This window comes from Tupaia chinensis, unplaced genomic scaffold (genome assembly GCF_000334495.1).
Source record: "Tupaia chinensis unplaced genomic scaffold, TupChi_1.0 Scaffold143913_1, whole genome shotgun sequence".
NCBI classification, from domain to species: Eukaryota; Metazoa; Chordata; class Mammalia; order Scandentia; family Tupaiidae; genus Tupaia; species Tupaia belangeri.
The window spans coordinates 2,449,749-2,470,748 of record NW_006203764.1 but is presented as its reverse complement, the minus strand read 5'-3'; the positions used below and the strand labels follow the sequence as shown (position 1 = coordinate 2,470,748).

Here is a 21,000-nt window from a genome sequence, read left to right as displayed (position 1 = left end):
GGGGGTATGGCCACGCTGCAATCCCTTCTCCTCCATTCTCCTCTCGGGATCTTGGGCACGCACACATGCCTGACATGAGTTTTAAGCCACTGGGTCTGGGATGAGAACCGGGGTCAACTATGTTGGAGTCCAGTGACATAGCCGTTACGCTAACTGCTGGTCCCGCCCGTGCCTGTTAAAGGCAGCTTGGATCCCAGCTCTCCCAGCGGGGCCAGGTCGGACTTCTCCACAGGCGCCTGGCTTCCCCTTTCTCCTCAGCTCATCCCTGACTACGCCCGGGGCCCTTTCGTTCCTGAAACAAACCAGACTCTCTGGCCTCCAGTCCTCTCCCAGGAGCACCCCGTGCTCTCCTTCAACACAGCCTTCACCTGGAGATTTGTCTTCCTCTCTTGGCTCAGCCAGCGCCTCTGCCAGCGCCTGCTCGGGTCACACACCTCTCCTCCACCCCCTGGGGACTTGAGGCTCTGTGTAGCCTGCAGCTCCTGCCCTCCAGGCATCTCAAACTCCACATGAGATGAAACAGAGCCCCCAGCATCCCCAGAACTGCCCCACCCTCTCCTACACTGCGTCATCCTCAGTCTGAGACCACAGGGCAGTGCTTGGCACACTCAGAGCGCTATAAATATTTGTCGAATGAGTAAATGTTTGTGAGTGATTTACTGCTCTTCAAATATACAAATTAGGTATCCCCGTGATGGGTGAACGCTTGCTTAGAGGCCGGTGTATCTTCTTGAGTGGTTCCTAGCCAGAGCCTCCCTGGGTGAGGGGTGAGCTCATGCCTGGCAGTCACAGCAGAGAAGGTGACAGTCTCCAGCACATGCTGCTGGTGCCTTTCCAGCCATTTCTACATCTCTGCCTGGGGAAGTGACACTCCCTACTCCTTCTGGGGCCAGCTTTGAAACTGTGACTGTGGGAGGTGATGCATAAATATCCCAGCTCCTTCCCCGCAGTGGGGTGACTCCCGCAGGCCTGCACACCCCCTGCCGCTGTGCTGCCGGGCTTGAGCTGCCCTCTTTGCCTGCCTCACCTGCTACCCCCCCATCGGCACTTCCTGGAATCATCTCCCAAATAACCACACGTACTCGAGTCCTAGCTCAGCGTTTGTTTCTGGAGAAACCCAAACCAAGACATGGTCCCGAATGCTCCCAGGCAAATGGCAGGCTCTTACACAACGTGCGTCCCCCCCCTCCCTGCTGCTCCTTGAGTCCAAACTTCACCTTCCTCATCTAGTCGCTGCGTACTCATTTATGCAAACGCTCAGTACGCGCTTACCATGTGTCCAGCCATGTGCTATCGCTAGGGACAAAGAAGCATAAATAGACCCTATCCTCGGGGATTGGATCAGATGCTTAAAAGCTCAGACTGGCTGCTTTGTCCTGGACACGAGTGGAGCATCCTAGATAAATTTGCTATAATGTGAAAAGCTGACATTGACAAGGTGGCCACATGGTGCCAGGCACTGTCCTTACTCTGTCATAGTCAAGGGGTCTTCAGAAAGTCCATGGAAAATGTGTATTATGAAAACACTATGCATGGATTTCAATTGTTTTTTGCATCAAAGTAAACTCATACTTCAATTCCATTTTCCCATGGACTTCTTCAAGTCCTCTCATAGTAACCCACTGGATCCTTTCCACAATCCTGGGAAGAGAAAGGGCCCACATGAGGGGAAGCTTTTATCCAGGCCAGGCACCCTCAGCATGGCCCCAGCTCCAAATCACAGGGATTTGCAGAACACCGTGAGGTCTTCACGTGCTGAACCAGGGCTGTGGGAATAAGGCTGCAATGTAGTCCTTCCTCAAGTTATACATATTTATATATGTCCCTTGATACGTATTTTTTTCCTCTCTCCACTGTCAGTTACTCTAGGGAAACCAAGTCAACACCCAGGACTTCCGATCCTAGCAGCCCTGGTTCCTGGGGCCTCTGTGCTACACCCCCTGCCCAAGCCAGCTAGAAGACCTCTTCCCCAGAACTAATTACTCTTCCTAAGTAATCATTTATTTTCACTAATGGTTTCCTAATTTGCGCTAATTTATGCCGTTAAAAATGAGGGTGGCGACTTACAATGGCATCCATACGAAACTGGTCAGAAAATGAGCAGCCGGAGTCCTCTGCACCCAGGGCTCCCCTTTTCTTCCCCACTTCTCAGGACCTTGCAAAGAGGGGCCCGGGCCACTTCCAGAGCCACAGGGGCTATAGATTTGAAAAGACCAGCTCTCAGGAGACACTTGGGTACTCCTGATACCGCAGTAGGAAAGCAACATGACTTCACAGTTAAATAAAGTGAACCGTGTTCTCAGGGAGCCTGCTGTGCTTAGATAACAGCAGAGGCAAAGAAAGCAAGATCCAGTCTCAGAGACCTGAGATGCAGAGACTTAGTGGTGGCCTGGAGAACTTCATCTGGCGTTCTAGGGTCTGAGCCAGCTCAGGGTTGGTTGCTGGGTGAGATAGAGGAACAGGTTATTGGGTGACAAGCAGCCAGCCTCCAGCCTCCCGGGTGGCACCCACAGAATTCCTGATGCACACCCACTCGCGATGGTGCGTGACCAAGTGAGGGTGCTGCTGCTTGCTGTAGTCGCCATAGTGACTTCAGCCTCAGGGCAGAGCTGGGTGCTCGAAGGCAGGGCCCGGGTCCCAGACAGCAGTGCTCCCCGGGGCTGCACACGGACCACTGTGCACACACACAGCTCAGCAAACATCTGGTGAGCAAACTGCAGCCGCTCAGGCCTAATGCGGAATGTGCCCACCTGCATCCTATCCAGCGGGAGAACCTGCCTGTATCCCAGTTTAATTTTTCCCACTGACAACAAAACCGAAACGAGTAGCTGGGTTTCCTGGCCTTGGTGCGGATGGTCAAGTCATGCTCTGAGGACAGAGAAGAAAAGATGAAGAGGGAAAATAAGACACAACCTAGTTAAGGACAGATGCAACAGGTAAGCTGAATGACCAAATGAACAAACGGACAAGACAATCAGCCCTGGCACCCACTGACAGGCAGAGTGGCCCGGAGCCTTGAGCCACCCTCATGTTCCCTGGCCAACCTCTGCATCTCTGACAAGGGACACTCCTTCAGGCAGAGAAGGCTGTGCCGGAGAGAGAAGGGCTCTGAAGGGAGGGGTATGCCAAGAAGTAACACTGATCAGAAATTCCAAACATCATGGGGCTAGCAGGTGGCATGGTGGTTAAGGTGCTGGACTTCCACATGATCAACTGTGGTTCGAATCCCGGAGCCAGCAGCTTGAAAATCACACTAGACACATGTATGGGTGCCCAAAATCCTGAAAGGAGGCTGGAGGAGAAGGGATTGTGGTGTGGTCATCCCCTCTGGGGGCTGATTTCTCACTTTCCCTCTCTTTGTCTCTGTTGAGTGCACACACCCTGTGACAAAAACCTTGAAAAGAAGAAAGAAAGAAAGAAAGAAAGAAAGAAAGAAAGAAAAGAAAGAAAGAAGAAAGAGAAAGAGAAATGCAAAACACCACAAAAGACTCCGATGTGGTGAGTGCACACACCCTGTGACAAAAACCTTGAAAAGAAGAAAGAAAGAAAGAAAGAAAGAAAGAAAGAAAGAAAGAAAGAAAGAAAGAAAGAAAGAAAGAAAAGAAAGAAAGAAGAAAGAGAAAGAGAAATGCAAAACACCACAACAGCTTCCGATGTGTCTGGTTTACATCCCCAGCTCACTGACTTCTCTCCGACACTACGGAGTGGTGGGCTTGTTCTCGTTTCACGGATTAGGACGTGGGGGTCAGCCAAGGTCACAGGGTTCTCAGGGGAGCAGTCTCACTATGGACCCCTGCTGCTGAAAGGAGAGGACCCCGGAAAAGGAGGGAAGCAAGAGGATGCCCTCAATGCCAGGGCCTGGGCCCAGGAACCAGGATCGGTGCAGGGCCTTGGCCAACGCTCTGGCTAACTCGTGCCAGGCTGAGCACCGACTGCCTGTGCCGCAGCAGTGCCATCCCTGAAGCAGGGTTACAAGGTGCCAAGCCCGGTGCCCAGTGCAGCAGGTGGACCTCCTGTTTTCACTGGGAGGGCATCATACCAGGGCTGGGCTGGACCTTCCAAGGTATTATTTATACTTCCACGAGCACTTCTGCAGGACAAGAAAATGCTGCTCAGAGAGGCTGAGTGACCAGTACACAGCCAGACAGAGTGGGAGCCAGGCTGCGTCCAAGTCCTGCTGGCACAGAAGAGGCCGCGGCTCAGAGCTAACAGGCTGCAGACCCTGCCTCAAGGACAGGATGAACCACAGCACCCCGAGGCCGAGTGAAGGCGACAGTGAGGACCAGCTGGGCACCAGCACAGCCTGTGAAGCAAGAACACGCAAAGGGACACGGCTCAGGTCAGAGGCCCATAGACCCTCGTCACGGCTTACACACGTCCAACCAAGAGCAAGGTCAGTGTGTTCACCGCCCCACACAGGCACCCTGGCGCCCTGCAGGGAGGGCAGGTCATGGGGGTACAGCTGCGCCTCAGCCTCAGGGCCCATGAGGGCTGCAACTCTGCCTCTGCATGCCTCCAACTCATTGCGACCCAGAGAAAACCCAGTTTACACCGGCAATCGGGACCTTCGCTGTACAGAGAGGAAGTGGGTGTAAGCCTTAGATGCATGTTGAGGCCACAGGAATTACATCGCGAAAACAGCAGTAGCTGAAGTATGGTGAGGAGTAACCGAGCGGCCACTAACCCCTTCCTGACATCACCCCGACATGAGGTCACATCCTAAGAGGTCCTCCAAACCTGGCAGCATCCCCCCTTTCTCTCCCCCTGCAGCCACAGCCGTCTACACAGAGTCCTACCAAGTCTGTCTCCAGAACTATCTTAAATCAGAGCCGGGCCCTGCCTCCTCCAGGTCCAGCCTACCACCCTACCAGCTGGGCACCGTCACAGCCCCTGAAGCAAGAACGTGTAAAGTGACCCGGGTCATCCCTGCCCCCCAGGACCCCCTCCGGACCTCCTGAGAGCCTCTTTGCAGGGCCCCAGCCTCCTCCACTCTTCCCTGTCCCTCAAGTCATTCTCCAGAGCCAGCGGCTGCCAAGTGTAAGTGAGGCCATGTCATCCCCTGCTCTAAGCCCTCCGAGGCTTCTAGCTGCACTTAGGACTGAACCCGAAGCCTCCTTCCCCAGCCTCCAAGGCCCTGCACGGTCTGGGCACTGCCTCTCTGGGCCATCCTCTGTCTCCCCTTGCTCAGCAGCCAGGCTGCTTTCACACACCCTAAGTGTTTCCCTGCACGAGGCTTTGCACGCACTGCTCTCTCTGGTGAGAACTCTCTTCTCCCACACCTTCCTCTACCAACCACTCCCCTTCACCCAGGGCTTGGCTAACATGTCAGCTCCTGTCTATGCAATCTAAGTGGCCTCCTGGCTCCCCATCGGATCACACAACTTCCCTGTCTGGGCAGCCCACACTATTGTCCACTTTTCCTGCAACATGTTTGATGTATTTCTTTCTATCCCACCACCCACACCTGCTCCAGGTGCATGCTCACAGTAAACCATCAGCCCCATGACTGCAGGGACCCTTCTGTCCTGCTGACCAATGCATTGCCAGTAGCAGCCCCAGTGCCTGGCATGCAGTTGGCACTCAAAACCACCTGTGCAGTAAGTGACTTCAGAGCTACTGAGGACCTGTGATGTGTCAGGCATGCGCGAAGGAGCTGAGGCTATCACCATGCACCAGCGGATACCTGGCAACCGTGTCTATCCAGCAAAGCATTCCCAGGCCTTTGTCAACTAAGCAGTTGCACATTTAAAAGGAGGGATGATTGCATAAAGGGAAAGGAAAGGTTCAGTGTGTGCACATGTCTGTGTGTGCGTGTTGACGCTGGGTGACATGCACATTCCCTGACACGCCTCCACCAAGAAGTGGCATCTAACGCCCTGATCCTGGACTATAGACAGCCCTAGTCCCTTGATTGGAAGGGACATGGTGCAGTGGACGTGGTGTGTATGATTTCCTCTACTACATCACTGGCTTCTCAGCCTTGGAAGCCAGCCGCATGCTTTGAGGAAGCCCAGCTCACAAGGCGGCATCACGTGCAGGTGTCCGGTGGACAGTCCCAGCTGCGGACTCTATCCACAGTCAGCCTCACCACCAGACAGAGAGGAGACCTTTGAGAAGGCCTCGGCCCCAGCCAGTGGGCCACAGCTATGACAGAGCTGTGCTCCTTGTCGAGCCCAATCAATCCCCTCACTGGGAGAGGAAGGGCACTAGGTATACCCCAGCTCTGCCACAGAAAACCAGAATAAGGGCCAGGGTCACCTCTGTGGCTGTCAGGGAAGGCTTTCTGAGGAAGGAGGTCTGATCTGAGACCTGCATGGGTTAAGGCTAACTAATCCAAGGGGCAGCCTTGCAAACAGGGGGGCCAGCAGGTGCGAAGGCTCCAAGACAGGAAGGAGCGAGGCCCATTTGAGGGACGGGGAGGAGCTCCTCACGCCACTCTCAGCGATGAAGGAGAGGCAGGCAGGGGACGGGCAGGAGGCAGTCAGCTGGCCAGCCTTCAACCACCTCTCCTCCTCACAGCTGGGCAGCCCAAAACAAGTGGCTGGGGATAGTCCCCCCTGCCACAAAGGAGTGTTTGAGGGTTCAATGAGATGAAGAAAGCAGAGTTTCTGCCACAGCACCACGAGCGAAATATTGGTTTCTTTCTAGTGTTCTGGGTGAGTATAAAAAAAAGTATTCTAGACCTTCTACAATCCTGTCTGTCTCTGTTATAACGTGGCCCCTGGCACATAGCAAGGGAACCAGGTGACCCCGTTCCTACCTCCACCACTATTGTTGACCTTTGGGGAGTCACTTAGCCTGTCTTCTGACTTTTGTAAGAATAAAATAAATGCAGAAATAAAATCTCCTTCAGTGCTTTGAACTCCTTAAAGACAGGCGCTATGAAATGCAGCCTCATGCCTCGGTTCTGTCGCAGCTATTTTTGGCCCATCGGCCTTGGAAGCAGGTCTCACAGAGGCGGGTACGTGCTTTTCCTGGAGGGCCGGTACACATCTCCTTCCACAGCTCGGCCTTCTGAGCCACGGCGGGCACGCACGGGCCATCGCCGACATTTACAAAGTGGGCCGGGTCCTGAGCTCTGGAGGCTGCCACGGCTTTTCGCTCAGGTCCCCGGGCATGCTTTAGCCTCTGCCTCTGCCAGGGTTCACTCCCACCCATGCCTGCCAGAACGACCTTCACCCAGGAGCCCTGGCTGACTCAAGGAGCCCAAGCCTGCCAATGGTTGCCCTGGAAGGGACCCAGGAGAACCTTCTGAAAACCTTTTCTTTTCGGTTGAAGACCTAGGGGAGAATACACATCCTTCCAGAGCCAGTTTCATCCTCAGTTTCTCAGCAGAGGCTTCTCAGCAGACAGGTGCCAGGGCCACGGTTAGCCAACTCCCGCTCTGGCGATCTGTGACTGATGGCTGTCGTTACTGTGATCATCGGAGTTACTCCCTAGTGACATTTACGGAGTGTTACCTGGGATCCAGGCTCTGTGCTGTATTGGCTCTGCAGCACCTGCCCTCGCCGCCAGCCTGACACAGCAGGTATGGTTAGCAGCCCCGCTCTACAGATTCGGAAACTGAGGCTCCAAATGGTTAAGGATACTGGCCCAAGTCACTTAGCTGGTGAACAAGGTCTAGAGGGCCGGAGAGCCAGGCCCTGAGCCACAGTGCTGTGACATCAGCTTTCGAGCAGTTTCTGCTCAGCACGGCCGGCATCATTTCTAGCCTTTACAGCAACCTTCCCCAGGAAGGAATCACATGAGGAAACTGAGACTCTGAGAGGGACGTGACGCGCCCAGGTCACAGAGCTAAGAGTGAAGGGGCTGGGCCTGACCCTCAAGCCTTTTGGCATGATCATCCTTCTCTAGGGCAGTGGTCACCAACCTTTTTGGCACCAGGGGCCAGTTTTATGGAAGACAATTTGTCCACCCAGGCAGTGGGGGACAAGAATGGCTTCAGCATAGTACATTTATTGTGCCCTATTATTATTATTACATTGCAATATATAATGAAATAATTATACAACTCCCCGTAATGCAGAGTCAGTGGGAGCCCTGAGCTTGTTTTCGGAGTCCCATCTGGGGGCTCCCGTGAGAATCTAACACCACCACTGATCTGCCAGGAGGGCAGGGATGGGAGCGACGGGGAGCGGCTGTAAACACAGGTGACGCTGCACTCACTCACCTGCTGCTCACCCCCCGCTGCACAGCCCAGTTCTGAAGGTTGGGAACCCCTGTTCTAGGGCAGTGTCAGAGCATGCTCCCATGCCCGGCAGCATGGCATCACCTGAGAACATACTAGAAATGCAGCTATCTGGCCTCGCCCAGACCTATTAGGTCAGGGACTCTGGGGATGAGGTCCACCAGTCTGGGCTTCAGTGAGCCCTCCTAGGGGTTCTGCACAAGCCCAGGTGGGAGACCCACAAGCCTGGAGATGGGAATCTGGGGAAAGATGCCACAAAGTGCAGCTGCCCTTGGGTTGAACATAAGGATTGTGGGCAGGGCTTGAAAAGCTGAGGGCAGAAAGTGCAGATGTGCTCAAGAGCCTCCTGTGTCACAAGGACCCTGACCATGCTCCTCCCCAGAGGCAGGCAGGGCACAAGGCAGGGCTCTGGAAGGGCTGGCACAAAGCTGGGCCACCAAACAGGAATGCAAGGCTGAGCTGCCCCCTGGAGCAATCAATCCCAGCCAGGGTCTGGGGAGTCACTGTTCTCAGAAGTTTTATGGTAAAATGAAACCAAATACACACCCCCAAAGTAACAGCAAAACTCAACTTAAAAAATGTTAGGGCAGGACCAGTTATTGCTGGACTCCCATGTAGTCGACCGCAGCTCGAGTCCCAGACCCGGTGGCTTAAACTCACACCAGGAGCATGTGCGTGCGTGCCCAGGATCCCGAGAGGAGAATGGAGGAGAAGGAATTGCGATGTGGCCATCCCCCCTGGGGGGTGATTTCTCACTTTCTGTCTCTCTGTCTCTCTGTCTTTCAGGTGAGCTCACGTGCCCTATAGCAAAAAACCTCTCAAAAACAAACAAACAAACAAACAAACAAACGTTAGGGCGTGGATGGTGGCACAGTCACCATAAAATGTGATGCTGTGGGGCAGACGTGGGAAGTCTGGGAAGGCCACCAGTTTGCATCCGGAGGCCTCGCTGAGTATGCCAGGCATGTGTGTGAGGAAGCAGGTCTCGCAGAGGCGGGTACGTGCTTTTCCTGGAGGGCCGGTACACATCTCCTTCCACAGCTCGGCCTTCTGAGCCACGGCGGGCACGCACGGGCCATCGCCGACATTTACAAAGTGGGCCGGGTCCTGAGCTCTGGAGGCTGCCACGGCTTTTCGCTCAGGTCCCCGGGCATGCTTTAGCCTCTGCCTCTGCCAGGGTTCACTCCCACCCATGCCTGCCAGAACGACCTTCACCCAGGAGCCCTGGCTGACTCAAGGAGCCCAAGCCTGCCAATGGTTGCCCTGGAAGGGACCCAGGAGAACCTTCTGAAAACCTTTTCTTTTCGGTTGAAGACCTAGGGGAGAATACACATCCTTCCAGAGCCAGTTTCATCCTCAGTTTCTCAGCAGAGGCTTCTCAGCAGACAGGTGCCAGGGCCACGGTTAGCCAACTCCCGCTCTGGCGATCTGTGACTGATGGCTGTCGTTACTGTGATCATCGGAGTTACTCCCTAGTGACATTTACGGAGTGTTACCTGGGATCCAGGCTCTGTGCTGTATTGGCTCTGCAGCACCTGCCCTCGCCGCCAGCCTGACACAGCAGGTATGGTTAGCAGCCCCGCTCTACAGATTCGGAAACTGAGGCTCCAAATGGTTAAGGATACTGGCCCAAGTCACTTAGCTGGTGAACAAGGTCTAGAGGGCCGGAGAGCCAGGCCCTGAGCCACAGTGCTGTGACATCAGCTTTCGAGCAGTTTCTGCTCAGCACGGCCGGCATCATTTCTAGCCTTTACAGCAACCTTCCCCAGGAAGGAATCACATGAGGAAACTGAGACTCTGAGAGGGACGTGACGCGCCCAGGTCACAGAGCTAAGAGTGAAGGGGCTGGGCCTGACCCTCAAGCCTTTTGGCATGATCATCCTTCTCTAGGGCAGTGGTCACCAACCTTTTTGGCACCAGGGGCCAGTTTTATGGAAGACAATTTGTCCACCCAGGCAGTGGGGGACAAGAATGGCTTCAGCATAGTACATTTATTGTGCCCTATTATTATTATTACATTGCAATATATAATGAAATAATTATACAACTCCCCGTAATGCAGAGTCAGTGGGAGCCCTGAGCTTGTTTTCGGAGTCCCATCTGGGGGCTCCCGTGAGAATCTAACACCACCACTGATCTGCCAGGAGGCGGGGCCCAGGCAGTGATGTGAGCGACGGGGAGCGGCTGTAAACACAGGTGACGCTGCACTCACTCACCTGCTGCTCACCCCCCGCTGCACAGCCCAGTTCTGAAGGTTGGGAACCCCTGTTCTAGGGCAGTGTCAGAGCATGCTCCCATGCCCGGCAGCATGGCATCACCTGAGAACATACTAGAAATGCAGCTATCTGGCCTCGCCCAGACCTATTAGGTCAGGGACTCTGGGGATGAGGTCCAGCAGTCTGGGCTTCAGTGAGCCCTCCTAGGGGTTCTGCACAAGCCCAGGTGGGAGACCCACAAGCCTGGAGATGGGAATCTGGGGAAAGATGCCACAAAGTGCAGCTGCCCTTGGGTTGAACATAAGGATTGTGGGCAGGGCTTGAAAAGCTGAGGGCAGAAAGTGCAGATGTGCTCAAGAGCCTCCTGTGTCACAAGGACCCTGACCATGCTCCTCCCCAGAGGCAGGCAGGGCACAAGGCAGGGCTCTGGAAGGGCTGGCACAAAGCTGGGCCACCAAACAGGAATGCAAGGCTGAGCTGCCCCCTGGAGCAATCAATCCCAGCCAGGGTCTGGGGAGTCACTGTTCTCAGAAGTTTTATGGTAAAATGAAACCAAATACACACCCCCAAAGTAACAGCAAAACTCAACTTAAAAAATGTTAGGGCAGGACCAGTTATTGCTGGACTCCCATGTAGTCGACCGCAGCTCGAGTCCCAGACCCGGTGGCTTAAACTCACACCAGGAGCATGTGCGTGCGTGCCCAGGATCCCGAGAGGAGAATGGAGGAGAAGGAATTGCGATGTGGCCATCCCCCCTGGGGGGTGATTTCTCACTTTCTGTCTCTCTGTCTCTCTGTCTTTCAGGTGAGCTCACGTGCCCTATAGCAAAAAACCTCTCAAAAACAAACAAACAAACAAACAAACAAACGTTAGGGCGTGGATGGTGGCACAGTCACCATAAAATGTGATGCTGTGGGGCAGACGTGGGAAGTCTGGGAAGGCCACCAGTTTGCATCCGGAGGCCTCGCTGAGTATGCCAGGCATGTGTGTGACCAGGATCCAGGCTGTCTGAAGCAGGGGAGTCATGGTGCTAAGGCCCTATTGGTTGGGAGTGCTACATCTCTATCTCTGCTCCTCTCACTGCCCCCACCCCCAACTCATGGAATAAATAAACTTTTTAAAAAAATAGCTGCCTTGACCAGACAAAGGTCCAGCAGAAGGTGACCAGTTGTCCCAAGGAGTGTCTGGCACACAGGACTTTCAGGCTAAAACCAGGAAACACGCTGGTTACCTTAAGCCTCAGGGCAGCGGCAGCAGCTGTGGGATGAAGAGAGAGGCCTGCTGGCCACGTGGAGGACACTCAGCAAGTCCTGTAGGTGTTTCTAGTCCTTCTTCCACAGGTGACTCCGCAGAGTCACAGATTGATGACACCTCCCCTCTTCTCCCTCTACTGCAGACACACAGTCTGACGCCCCCTCTCCTGTGGACCAGGGGCTCTCCTGCCTGCTCCTTCCCTGCTCTGTCCAAGCCACTCCTCCCCTCCAGGCCTGCCCAGCCTCCCTCTGCTCCTGCCTGTTACAGTCGACCTGGGAATGCCTTCATGTCTTCCCAGATCCTCCCTCCAAGCTCCTTTTGGAATGAAACATCCCCTCCTCGAGAGCCCCCTTTCTCCCCAAGAATGGCTGCACTGTAGGCTGCTCTGTCAGGATGAGGTCCTCGAGCAGGAATCCACACCAGCCCAGTGTCCACACGTGCTTCCACTGATGGGAGCCTATGTCTCTTCCCCACTGAGAGGTGGGTGTACTCCATAAACCAATTTCATAGAAGAAACCACGGCTTAAGTTCACCGCCCTCTTAAAACCATGATGAGGAGGTGCAGGGCCAACACGCCAAGCTAGGTTCATGGACTCTGCTTCCTGCACCCAGTCCCTGGTCTCTTCAGGCACCATCCCTGCCTGGTGAGGACGAGTCTCTGTGCATCTCTGTGTCCCTGCAGCACGCCCAGCAAGGGGCTGGATGCAGAGCAGGTACCGCCAGGTGACAGAGAGTAGCAGGGACTCAAGGCCCATTGGGGGAATGAGTAGGGCAAGGCTGGCACATGGCTGGACCAAGTGTACCCAGAGAGATGGCAGGAAAGGACACTCATGAGAGTACCTTCTGTGAAAGACGGTTCCCTGGACCATGAGCAGCAGGACGGCAGGGGCCACTCTTGCTAACTGTTGGCATCCCAGCCCCTGGTGTGGTGCCCCATGCCTGAGCCCAACGCACACCTGTCGAGTGACAACAGAGCCTTCACAGCACTGGAGCCGGGTGCCCTCCGGGAGAGGCCAGTCCCTTCAGGATGATACAACAGGCATTTGTATTCCATGGCTGGCAGGTGGTGGACGTGGCCACCACGCTGGTGCTTACTGGTCTCCAGTATGCAGGGTTCTGGGCCGAGCCGAGGAGGACTTGGGGAACGTACAAAGCACGTGCTCTGGCCGGCCCAATCTTCCTTGCACACTCCTAGGCAAGCCGTGGCTGTGGGGCGCACCCCCCGTCTTCCCTGCCCAGGGTCCGTATCCCTGCCTTGGGCTTACAGTCCCTCTGCCTGAATATTCCCTTGGGAAACCACCACATCCTTAGTCTCTATCTGTGTACCCAACTTCAGGGAGGGTGGCACGGCCCAGGCCTGACCAGGTAGCAGTGTACCTCGTAGGCCACGATGACCGTGCAAGGATGGGCGTGCGGCCCAAGCTAGCCCAACAGAGGTCAGCCCTGGGACCTTTGCTGCAAAGAGAAGCTATCCTTGTAGGGAGATTCCTGACTGCATGGGTGATGGAACCTGGAGCCACAGGGACTGAGCCAGCTGAGGAAGCAGGCAATCAGGAGAAATCAGGAGAGAGAGACAGAGACAGAGAGACAGAAATCCCACACACTCGATCTGAGAACACGGACACCCAGCAGGGCAGCTGAGAGGACGGCCTGACGCAAGAGCCGTAAGATGCCACCCCTCCCATTTCTTGTGTTACTCAAGCCGTTTTAGGTCGCATTTCTGCTCCTTGAAACTGAAAGGCCCAGTCATACAATCAAACCACATCTCTGCTCTCAGCTACAGCACCCTCGGGCCTGAGCTCCATTTGGGGCCTTCCTCCCCTCTACCCTCACTGAGCCCTCACTGGCCTTCCCCCTTCTCTGCAGCCGCAGCCTGGCTTCAGGCCCTCGTGGGGGTTTGGGGCTTGAATTATCTCAAGAGGCCCCCACTGGCCTCTGGTCTGGCAGCTCCCCCCAACACCCACCCTCAATACTGTCAACAATAGTTACCTCTCTGAAACAGACACTGCAGGGCCAGGTCACTTTCCTGCTCAGGATCCCGATAGGCTCCTCCGTGCTAGGGTTCTCTAAAGGGTGAGGCCTACCCCCCTGCAGTGGGGAGAGCTGGCTTTGGTGGTGCCTGGGTCACCCAAACCTGCAGCAGGAGGCTGAGGCCCCTCTCGCTTTCCTTACAAACCTCCCAGTGACTGCAGAGAAGGCTCAGCGGGCACAGCCAGGACTCAGCTGCCCCTCCGCACTTGTTTCTCTCCCTTCTAACAAAAGAGAGGAGGCCTCGAGCTTGGGGCTGTCCGTGGGAGGCCACAATTACAACCCACGAGATTTAGCTTTACACCGCTACCTTCTACTTATCACCATGATAACGCCGTTTCACTTACGGCAGTTTTACAAAGCTTTCTTTGGAAACACTTTGTGTAAATACAAACAGGAGTCTACTGAAACCAAAAAATTAGACAAACGGGAGTCCTTGCAGAGGGTGTACGTGGGTCATAGGCTGACAGTGACCTGCTCCAGTGGGCACACAGGCCTTCACAGCCTGCCCCTCAGACACCCCTAAGCCCACTTAGGACACACAACCACCAAGATGACTCTCAGAGAGTCATACCTCTGGGCCTTCGACCACACTGTTCCTTCTGCCTGAACTCCCTCTTCCTACAATCTCCTAACTGACCTGGGAGGATCTGATGTATTCTTAAAGACCCAGGCCAGTGGTACTGTTCCCTGCAGCGGTGTGCTAGCTAACTACTCGGGATCTCCAGAACACCTGGCAAAGTCTGTGTTCTCTTGGGCCACTCTCTGTGGGCTGTTGACAGGATGGCCTTCCCTGTAGGGTTGAGAGATCAGAAGGCCAGAAAGGTGCTTTGCCTCAGTATTTGGCACAAGGTGAACTGAAGGGACCCTGCTAGGGAAGGTCGCTCCATCAGATACCACCAGGCCTGGGGATAGGATGGACTCCAGGCCCAAAGAGTGGGAGAGAAAGGATTCTCAAGGAAGGGCAGGGAGTGTTCTCCAGGGACAGGGGTCCTCAGGGCAGGAGAGGGAAGGCCAGCATCCTGGGTAGAAGGACCTTGCAGAGACCTGGGCAGAGAGCTTAGCTTCAATATAGTCTGCACTGGAACCATCCAGAACGTTAGCATGATCATTCTGAAGCCCCACTCCAAAGAATTTGACTCAGTAGGTTTGAAATGGGCCCTGAAGTTACTTAAAACAAATGCTTCCGGTGAAGTTGAAGCAGGTAGGAGTCTGAGGGCCATGTGCTGAGAAACACTGGGCCCCAGGATGTCAGGGGAGCATGGCGACAGGTAGGGTCCTGGCAGATAACATGCAGAAATTCACACGAATTGCAAGCATCGCCTAGAACACTGCGTCGCTGACTGGCGACCAAGAGGCTGAAAACACAGCCTAGCAGAGAACAAGCCTGGTCAAGGTTATTTAAAATATGCCCCAAATAATTCAGTGGAGATGTGTTTAATGAAGTAGATCCAGGCATGCGCACAGCATTCTACAGGCCGGAACTTGAATGATCAATCTAAAATATAAAATCTCCTTTTAGAGACCTTATCAACCAGTAAACAGGGAACGAAAGCGCATAGAGATCAGGGCTGAGGCCATTTCTGGCTAAAGAAATGCTCCTTTGTTTGAGTGGCCAGGCAATGAGATTGTCCAGAGATGAAATCGTCCAAAGCAAACAAGTCAGAGAGGTTTCAGCAGAATGTGGTACGAATGGCTGACAGGCATCCATGTAACTTTGTTCCCAGAGCCTTGACTTTGGCCCTATAGCAATCACCTCCTTAGACAGGAATTAAAATAGCAGAATAAAAGCTGTGTGGGGAGCGGGTGGGCGGAGCACAGAAGACCACACGGGAGGCTGTCCCCTTTAGGGAGCTGCCTGCAGAACGATCCAGGCCGAGTCACTCATCAAATGGAGATGGACTTTTATCTGATTAACTGATGGAGAAACATCCTTCTCCCTCTCGCAGCGTTCTGTGGGAAAGGCATTTTGCAGACTGCAGGGAAAAGTTGGGCCTTGGCTCCCCTCCTGCTCGGCCAGTGGAAAATTACAAAGGAGGCAGGGCTGCCCTCGGCTTGCTCACGGATCTCCCTGGGCCCAGGAAAAACAAAGAGAAACCCGAAGATGAAGCGAGGGAGCCTTTACCTACCTGGGGCAGAGAGGAGTCTGGGAGGCAGCGGGGGCGGGGGCCGGCACTGGCAGATGTGTTGGCAGCTGTCGGTCACCTTGGAGCAGGACTTCTGGGGCTCACCATGCGTCACCTGCAGACACGGGCACATGGACCCAAGAAGTGAAGAAGACAGTGAGGCGACTGGAAGCCAAAAATGGGCCCAGCCCACCCCTGTCCCCAGCCACAATGAGTCTTGGGGTTCTTCCCAAGACCAAGGCAGAAACAAGAGACAGAAGTCAGGTGGGTCCAAAGGGAATGACTGTAAGGGGCCGGCCTAGCAGGTTTGGAGAGCAAAGTTTCCTCCCCAGGTCTGCCAGAGACCAGCTACGAGACCCTGGGCAAGGGACCTGGACATTAATGAGAGGGAGACAAGAACTAGAAGGTTAATCGTAGAATCTCCCAGTCGTACAGATGAGGAAACTGGGGCCGAGACTGAGGGGCTGCCCTAGGGTCTCACACCCAGTGGGCGGCAGGACACTGACTCCCCTGCTCTGTAACCCAAGCCCAGCTGCTCCTCCCATGTCCTTGCTATGGCAACAGGCCAAGCCGCCTTCCCTCCTGTCCAGCCAGAGCTCCTGATGGCCTCGTGTCCGCTCTGGGCAAGGTCCCTTATCTTTGGGGAGGAACCGTACCCAGCAAGGCCTCTGCTCCTGTGTCCCATGTGACCAACCCCGCACCCCATGCCACGTCTGAGCTGTCTTGTGGGAAACACAGGCCACCCAGCCACCTCCATGCTCCCAGTAAATCCCGAGTGCCTCCCAGCACCCTAGGGCTTAGGTGGCCCACAGGCCCTGACAGGCGACCCCAGCAGTCTCTCCTGGCCCTGGGCTCTCTCACTCTCCACTCTGCCTATGCACTCCCTTCCGTTCCTGGCCCCCTGCCCTCGTATATGCTGCTCCCAGACCAGAACGTCCTCTGCCCCTACCCCTGCTGTGTCTGCTACTCTGCTACCACCTCAGGGAGGTCTCTGGCCTGCTTAACCAGGTCAGGTCTCCTTTTTAAAATTAGATTAATTTTTTATTTTTATTTATTTTTGTTTTCTTTTTGTAGTTTGCCATAGGGTGTGAGTACTCACAGGAGAGAGACAGAGAGAGAGGTAACATGAGAAATCACCCCCCAGGGGAGATGGCCATGCCACAATCCCTTCTCCTCCATTCTCCTCTTGTGAGTTTGGGCATGCATGCACACATGTCTGGCATGTTTTTCGAGCTGCCTGGTTTGGGACTTAAACTGTGCAGTTGGCCAGGGGGGATCCAGTCGCCTTAATCACCATGCCACTTGGCTGACCCCAGGTCTCCTTCGCATCAGCTCTCCGGGCTCCACTCTCTGGAGCTGGAGTCTACATTCGGGAGACCACCTGCTTCATACCCATCTTCACCATGATGCTGTGGGCTGGTGCTTTCATAAACCAGCACCTAAGGAACTGCCGCACATGTAATACATTTAGTGAATAAATGAATGAAGGAATAGGAAAATCTGGACCAGAAGCCAGTCTTCCTCCATTTGGCCTGGCACATTCCCAACTCGAGGCTCAGCTTCCTCTCTGTAAACCAGGAAGGCGGCAGGGTGAGCTGTGTTTGGCCGCTACTCCCGAGCTCGGCCGCAGCCAGGTTTAAAAATGTTCCTGCTTGAGTCTCACCCACAACCGATTGCATTAGACGGTGGCTGTGAACCTGGGCCTGGGTGTCTTGATTACGTTCCCGGGTTGAATGGCTTTGCAGAGCCAACGTGAGAACCACTGGTTTGGACTGACAGCGGATGAAGCTCCCCACATGGTGCCAGAAATCCTTGAGTCGAGCGTACCGTAACTGTCCCAGGACCCAGGCTGATTTAAAGGCACGAGGGAAGAGTTGGCGGTCACTCCCCACTTCAGCATGGTCACTGTTTCTCTGGCTGTCATCTCTCAATGAGTAGACCCCAGATTCCCAATTTCCCTGCAAGCAGCCCCGTGTGGCCTGCCTATGGAGGCTGATGCAGCCCCTTTGCCTCATGGCAGGGAGAGCCGGCAGGTCTGGGAGGCTCCAGTTGCACTTGGCGGATGCGGTGAGGCTGGGTATGCTCACCAGGAGGACTGATTTACAACCCTCACTTAACATCTGCGAGGCCAAGAGGGTGCTGCTCACCACCGTTTGGTGTTTCTAAAGGACCATTAACTGTTTCAAACCCTGGAGAACAATTTCACCACTGGGAAGAGCATATCCTGGACAGGAAGCCTTTTCTCATAGATTTTGCAGTGATGATCCACTCCTTGCATGCCAGTGGCCTAACCATCCACTTCTGCACTGGTGCAACTGTGGGGTTTGCCATCCTTGAGCCCGCCCCCCACTGGATTCCAGCTCTCTAGGACTTTGGGGCTTCTGGCAGACTCTGTTCTCCCAACAGCTGGCCAGGGAGGCGGCCTCTCCCCTGCACTCTACCAAGTGCACAAACTTCCAGAAAAGCTATCCATCGCCAAAGCATTCACGTCCCCACTCTGCAAGGCGCAATTTATGCGACAGCATTCGAGAAGAGCACGTTTGTTTAACCTGGCCTGACACAATGACCTATTTTTGTGAGTGGATATAAGGGCACCGAGGTATAAGACTGTTTAATGTGATGAAATTATAGACAGGAAAATCAGGGCCAAGTTTCAAGGTAGGAAAGGAAGTGAACCAGCATACTGCATTCAAAAAGACCTCTGGGGCCGGCCAGTGGCATGGTGGTTAAGGTGGCTGGATACCACATGGCTGATTTTGTGATTTGAGTCCCAGATTTGGAGGTTTGAAAAAAAATAAAATGACTTAGGGTGCTGGTGCATGCATGGCCGAGATCCTGAAAGGAAAACTAAAGGAGGGACTGAGCTGTGACTGTCCCCCACAGAGACTTTCTCTCTACTTCCAGCAAGCGCGTGCATCCTCAGGCAAATGAAACAGAAAAACTGGTTCTTGTTCTCTTGCATAGGAAACTCCACAAAGTTTGGGGGGAAATGGGATTAAAGTATGGGTTTATATTGATTTTAAAAAAATGTTTAAATCCATGGGAACCAGCAGTTAGCATAATGCCTATGTCGCTGGACTCCCACATAGTCCTCCACGGTTTGCGTCCCGGACCCGGTGGCTTAAAACTCACGCTGGGTGCATGTGCGTGCGTGTCCAAGATCCTGAGAGGAGAATGGAGGAGAAGGGATTGTTGCGTGACCATCCCCCCTGGGGGGTGATTTCTCGCTTTCTGTCTCTATGTCTCTCTCTGTCTGTCTGTCTGGTGAGCGCACGTGCCCTATAGTGAAAACCTCTCCAAAAAACAAAAACAAAAACGTTTAAATCCATGTCCAATTTTTCCATAATACACTTTTCCCACGAACTTTTTGAAGACCCTGTATGAAGGTCTTCATTTATCACATGGAAGTAGGGTGAGTGCGATGGCTTGATCAACACTCCCCAGAAACGATAACACCTGGCCTGGCTGTTCTCCTTGGGGCCTCCACTGGAGTTTCTTGATAATCTGGTCCAGGACAAGCGACTGTGTTTGTGCCCATGGCTGATTTTCCCACGGTCAGTCTTTCAGACCTTTATCCACCCATCAACTGTTCTTACTCTTTCTTTTTATTTAAGAATTATTTATTTTATTATTTTTTTAATTTGACAGAGAGAGACAAAAGGGAAGGGGAAGTGAGAAAGCAAGCTGCCAAGTCTGGAACTCAAACCGCCATTGGCCCTAAGGGAGTCCAATACCTTAACCACCACACCACCAGCTGGCCCTGTTCTTAGTCTTTCAAACACAGCCTTGTGGAGCTATCCTGAGCCCTGCCACCCCTGAATTAGACCTGCCTGCCCCACGCTGCCCTTCACCTCACAGATGCTCATCTGGACCCAGCCTCCACTGGTGTACAAGGTCTGTCCCCCACACTGCGTTGTCACAGGCAGGGAGGAGAATGCACTTTATTCATCCTGAACAAGTATAGCATGGGCTCTACTTTCACCTTGAGAAGAACTGAGAGAGGTGGATTCTTTGTTTGCTTATTTTTTAAATAGAGAGTTTTGCTATGGGGCGCGTAGACTCGTCAGAGAAACAGAGAGAGACAGAAAGCGAGAAATCACACACACACACACCCTGCCCCCAGGGAGGATGGCCATTCTCCTCTTGGGGTTTTGGGCACTCATGCACACGTGGCCAGCTTGAGTTTTAAGTCACAGGGTCCGGGACTCAAACCTGTGTCAATGATGTTTGAGTCCAGTGACGTGACCATTACGCCATCTGCTGGTCCCAAGAGGTGGATGCTGTTATCTATACTTAACGGTGGCCAGCAGTCTCAGTGAGGCCAGGTAATGTTCTGAAGTTCACAAAGTCTGGCATTCAGCTGGTATTCAGTTAGAAGGTGTGTGGTTCAAGTCCTGGACCTGATGGCTTGTAAAACACACCAGGCATGTGTGTATGCATGCTCAAAATCCTGAGAGGAGAATTGAGGAGAAGGGACTGTGGAGTGGCCATCCCCCTGGAAGGTGACTCACTCATTCACTCACTTCCCTAACTCCTTGTCTCTCTGGCAAGAGCACACTCCCTATGGCAAAAATCTAAAAAAAGAAAAAAAAATGACAAAACATTTAAAAATGTTGCATTTCAGATGAACAACAATTTCTTAGCATAGTATACATAGTATACCTATGTATTAGGTATGTCCTCACTATCATTTGGGACAGTCTTATGCTTTTTAAAGATCTGTTTTATTTGAAATTCAAATTTAACTGAACAGCCTGTATTTTTTTTTTGCTCATTGTGGCAACTCGACCCTCACTGACCTCTTTGCCCCCCATCCCTGAATCCATCCTTCCCGCTGGAGCTAGCCTGAGATTTCCAAATGCCAATCTGAGATCGTGTCATCTCCTGCTTGAAACCCTCCTTGGTTACTCTAGCCCTCGGGATCAAGTCCAAAGGGCCTGAGTGGCTGACGACCGCAGCCTTACCTGGCGCTCCCCTCCCTGGCTTCTTCAGCGCCCAGTTCTCTCCTCCAGCCTTGGGGTTGTTCCCTCTGCCTGGACACCTCACCCTCATCTGCACCCTGAGTCTTCACCTTTCATATCTCAGCCAGAGCGCAACATCTGAGAGGCTTCTCTGACTCCCTTCGCGTCCTCTTGCCTGGAATGAGTTGCTTAATTCTCTCTGGAGGGTCAGACTAGCCATGCCATGA

General features: G+C 53.7%; 1 protein-coding gene across 1 annotated transcript in view; it reads right to left on the bottom strand.

The window, feature by feature from the left end:
• PRIMA1 (proline rich membrane anchor 1) overlaps positions 1-21,000 on the bottom strand; it is a 64,255-nt gene that overhangs the window by 39,371 nt on the left and 3,884 nt on the right. Inside the window, exon 3 of the mRNA XM_006165405.1 lies at positions 15,816-15,927. Within this exon, the coding sequence (XP_006165467.1) occupies positions 15,816-15,927 (112 nt within the window). The remainder of the gene's footprint in view (positions 1-15,815; positions 15,928-21,000) is intronic.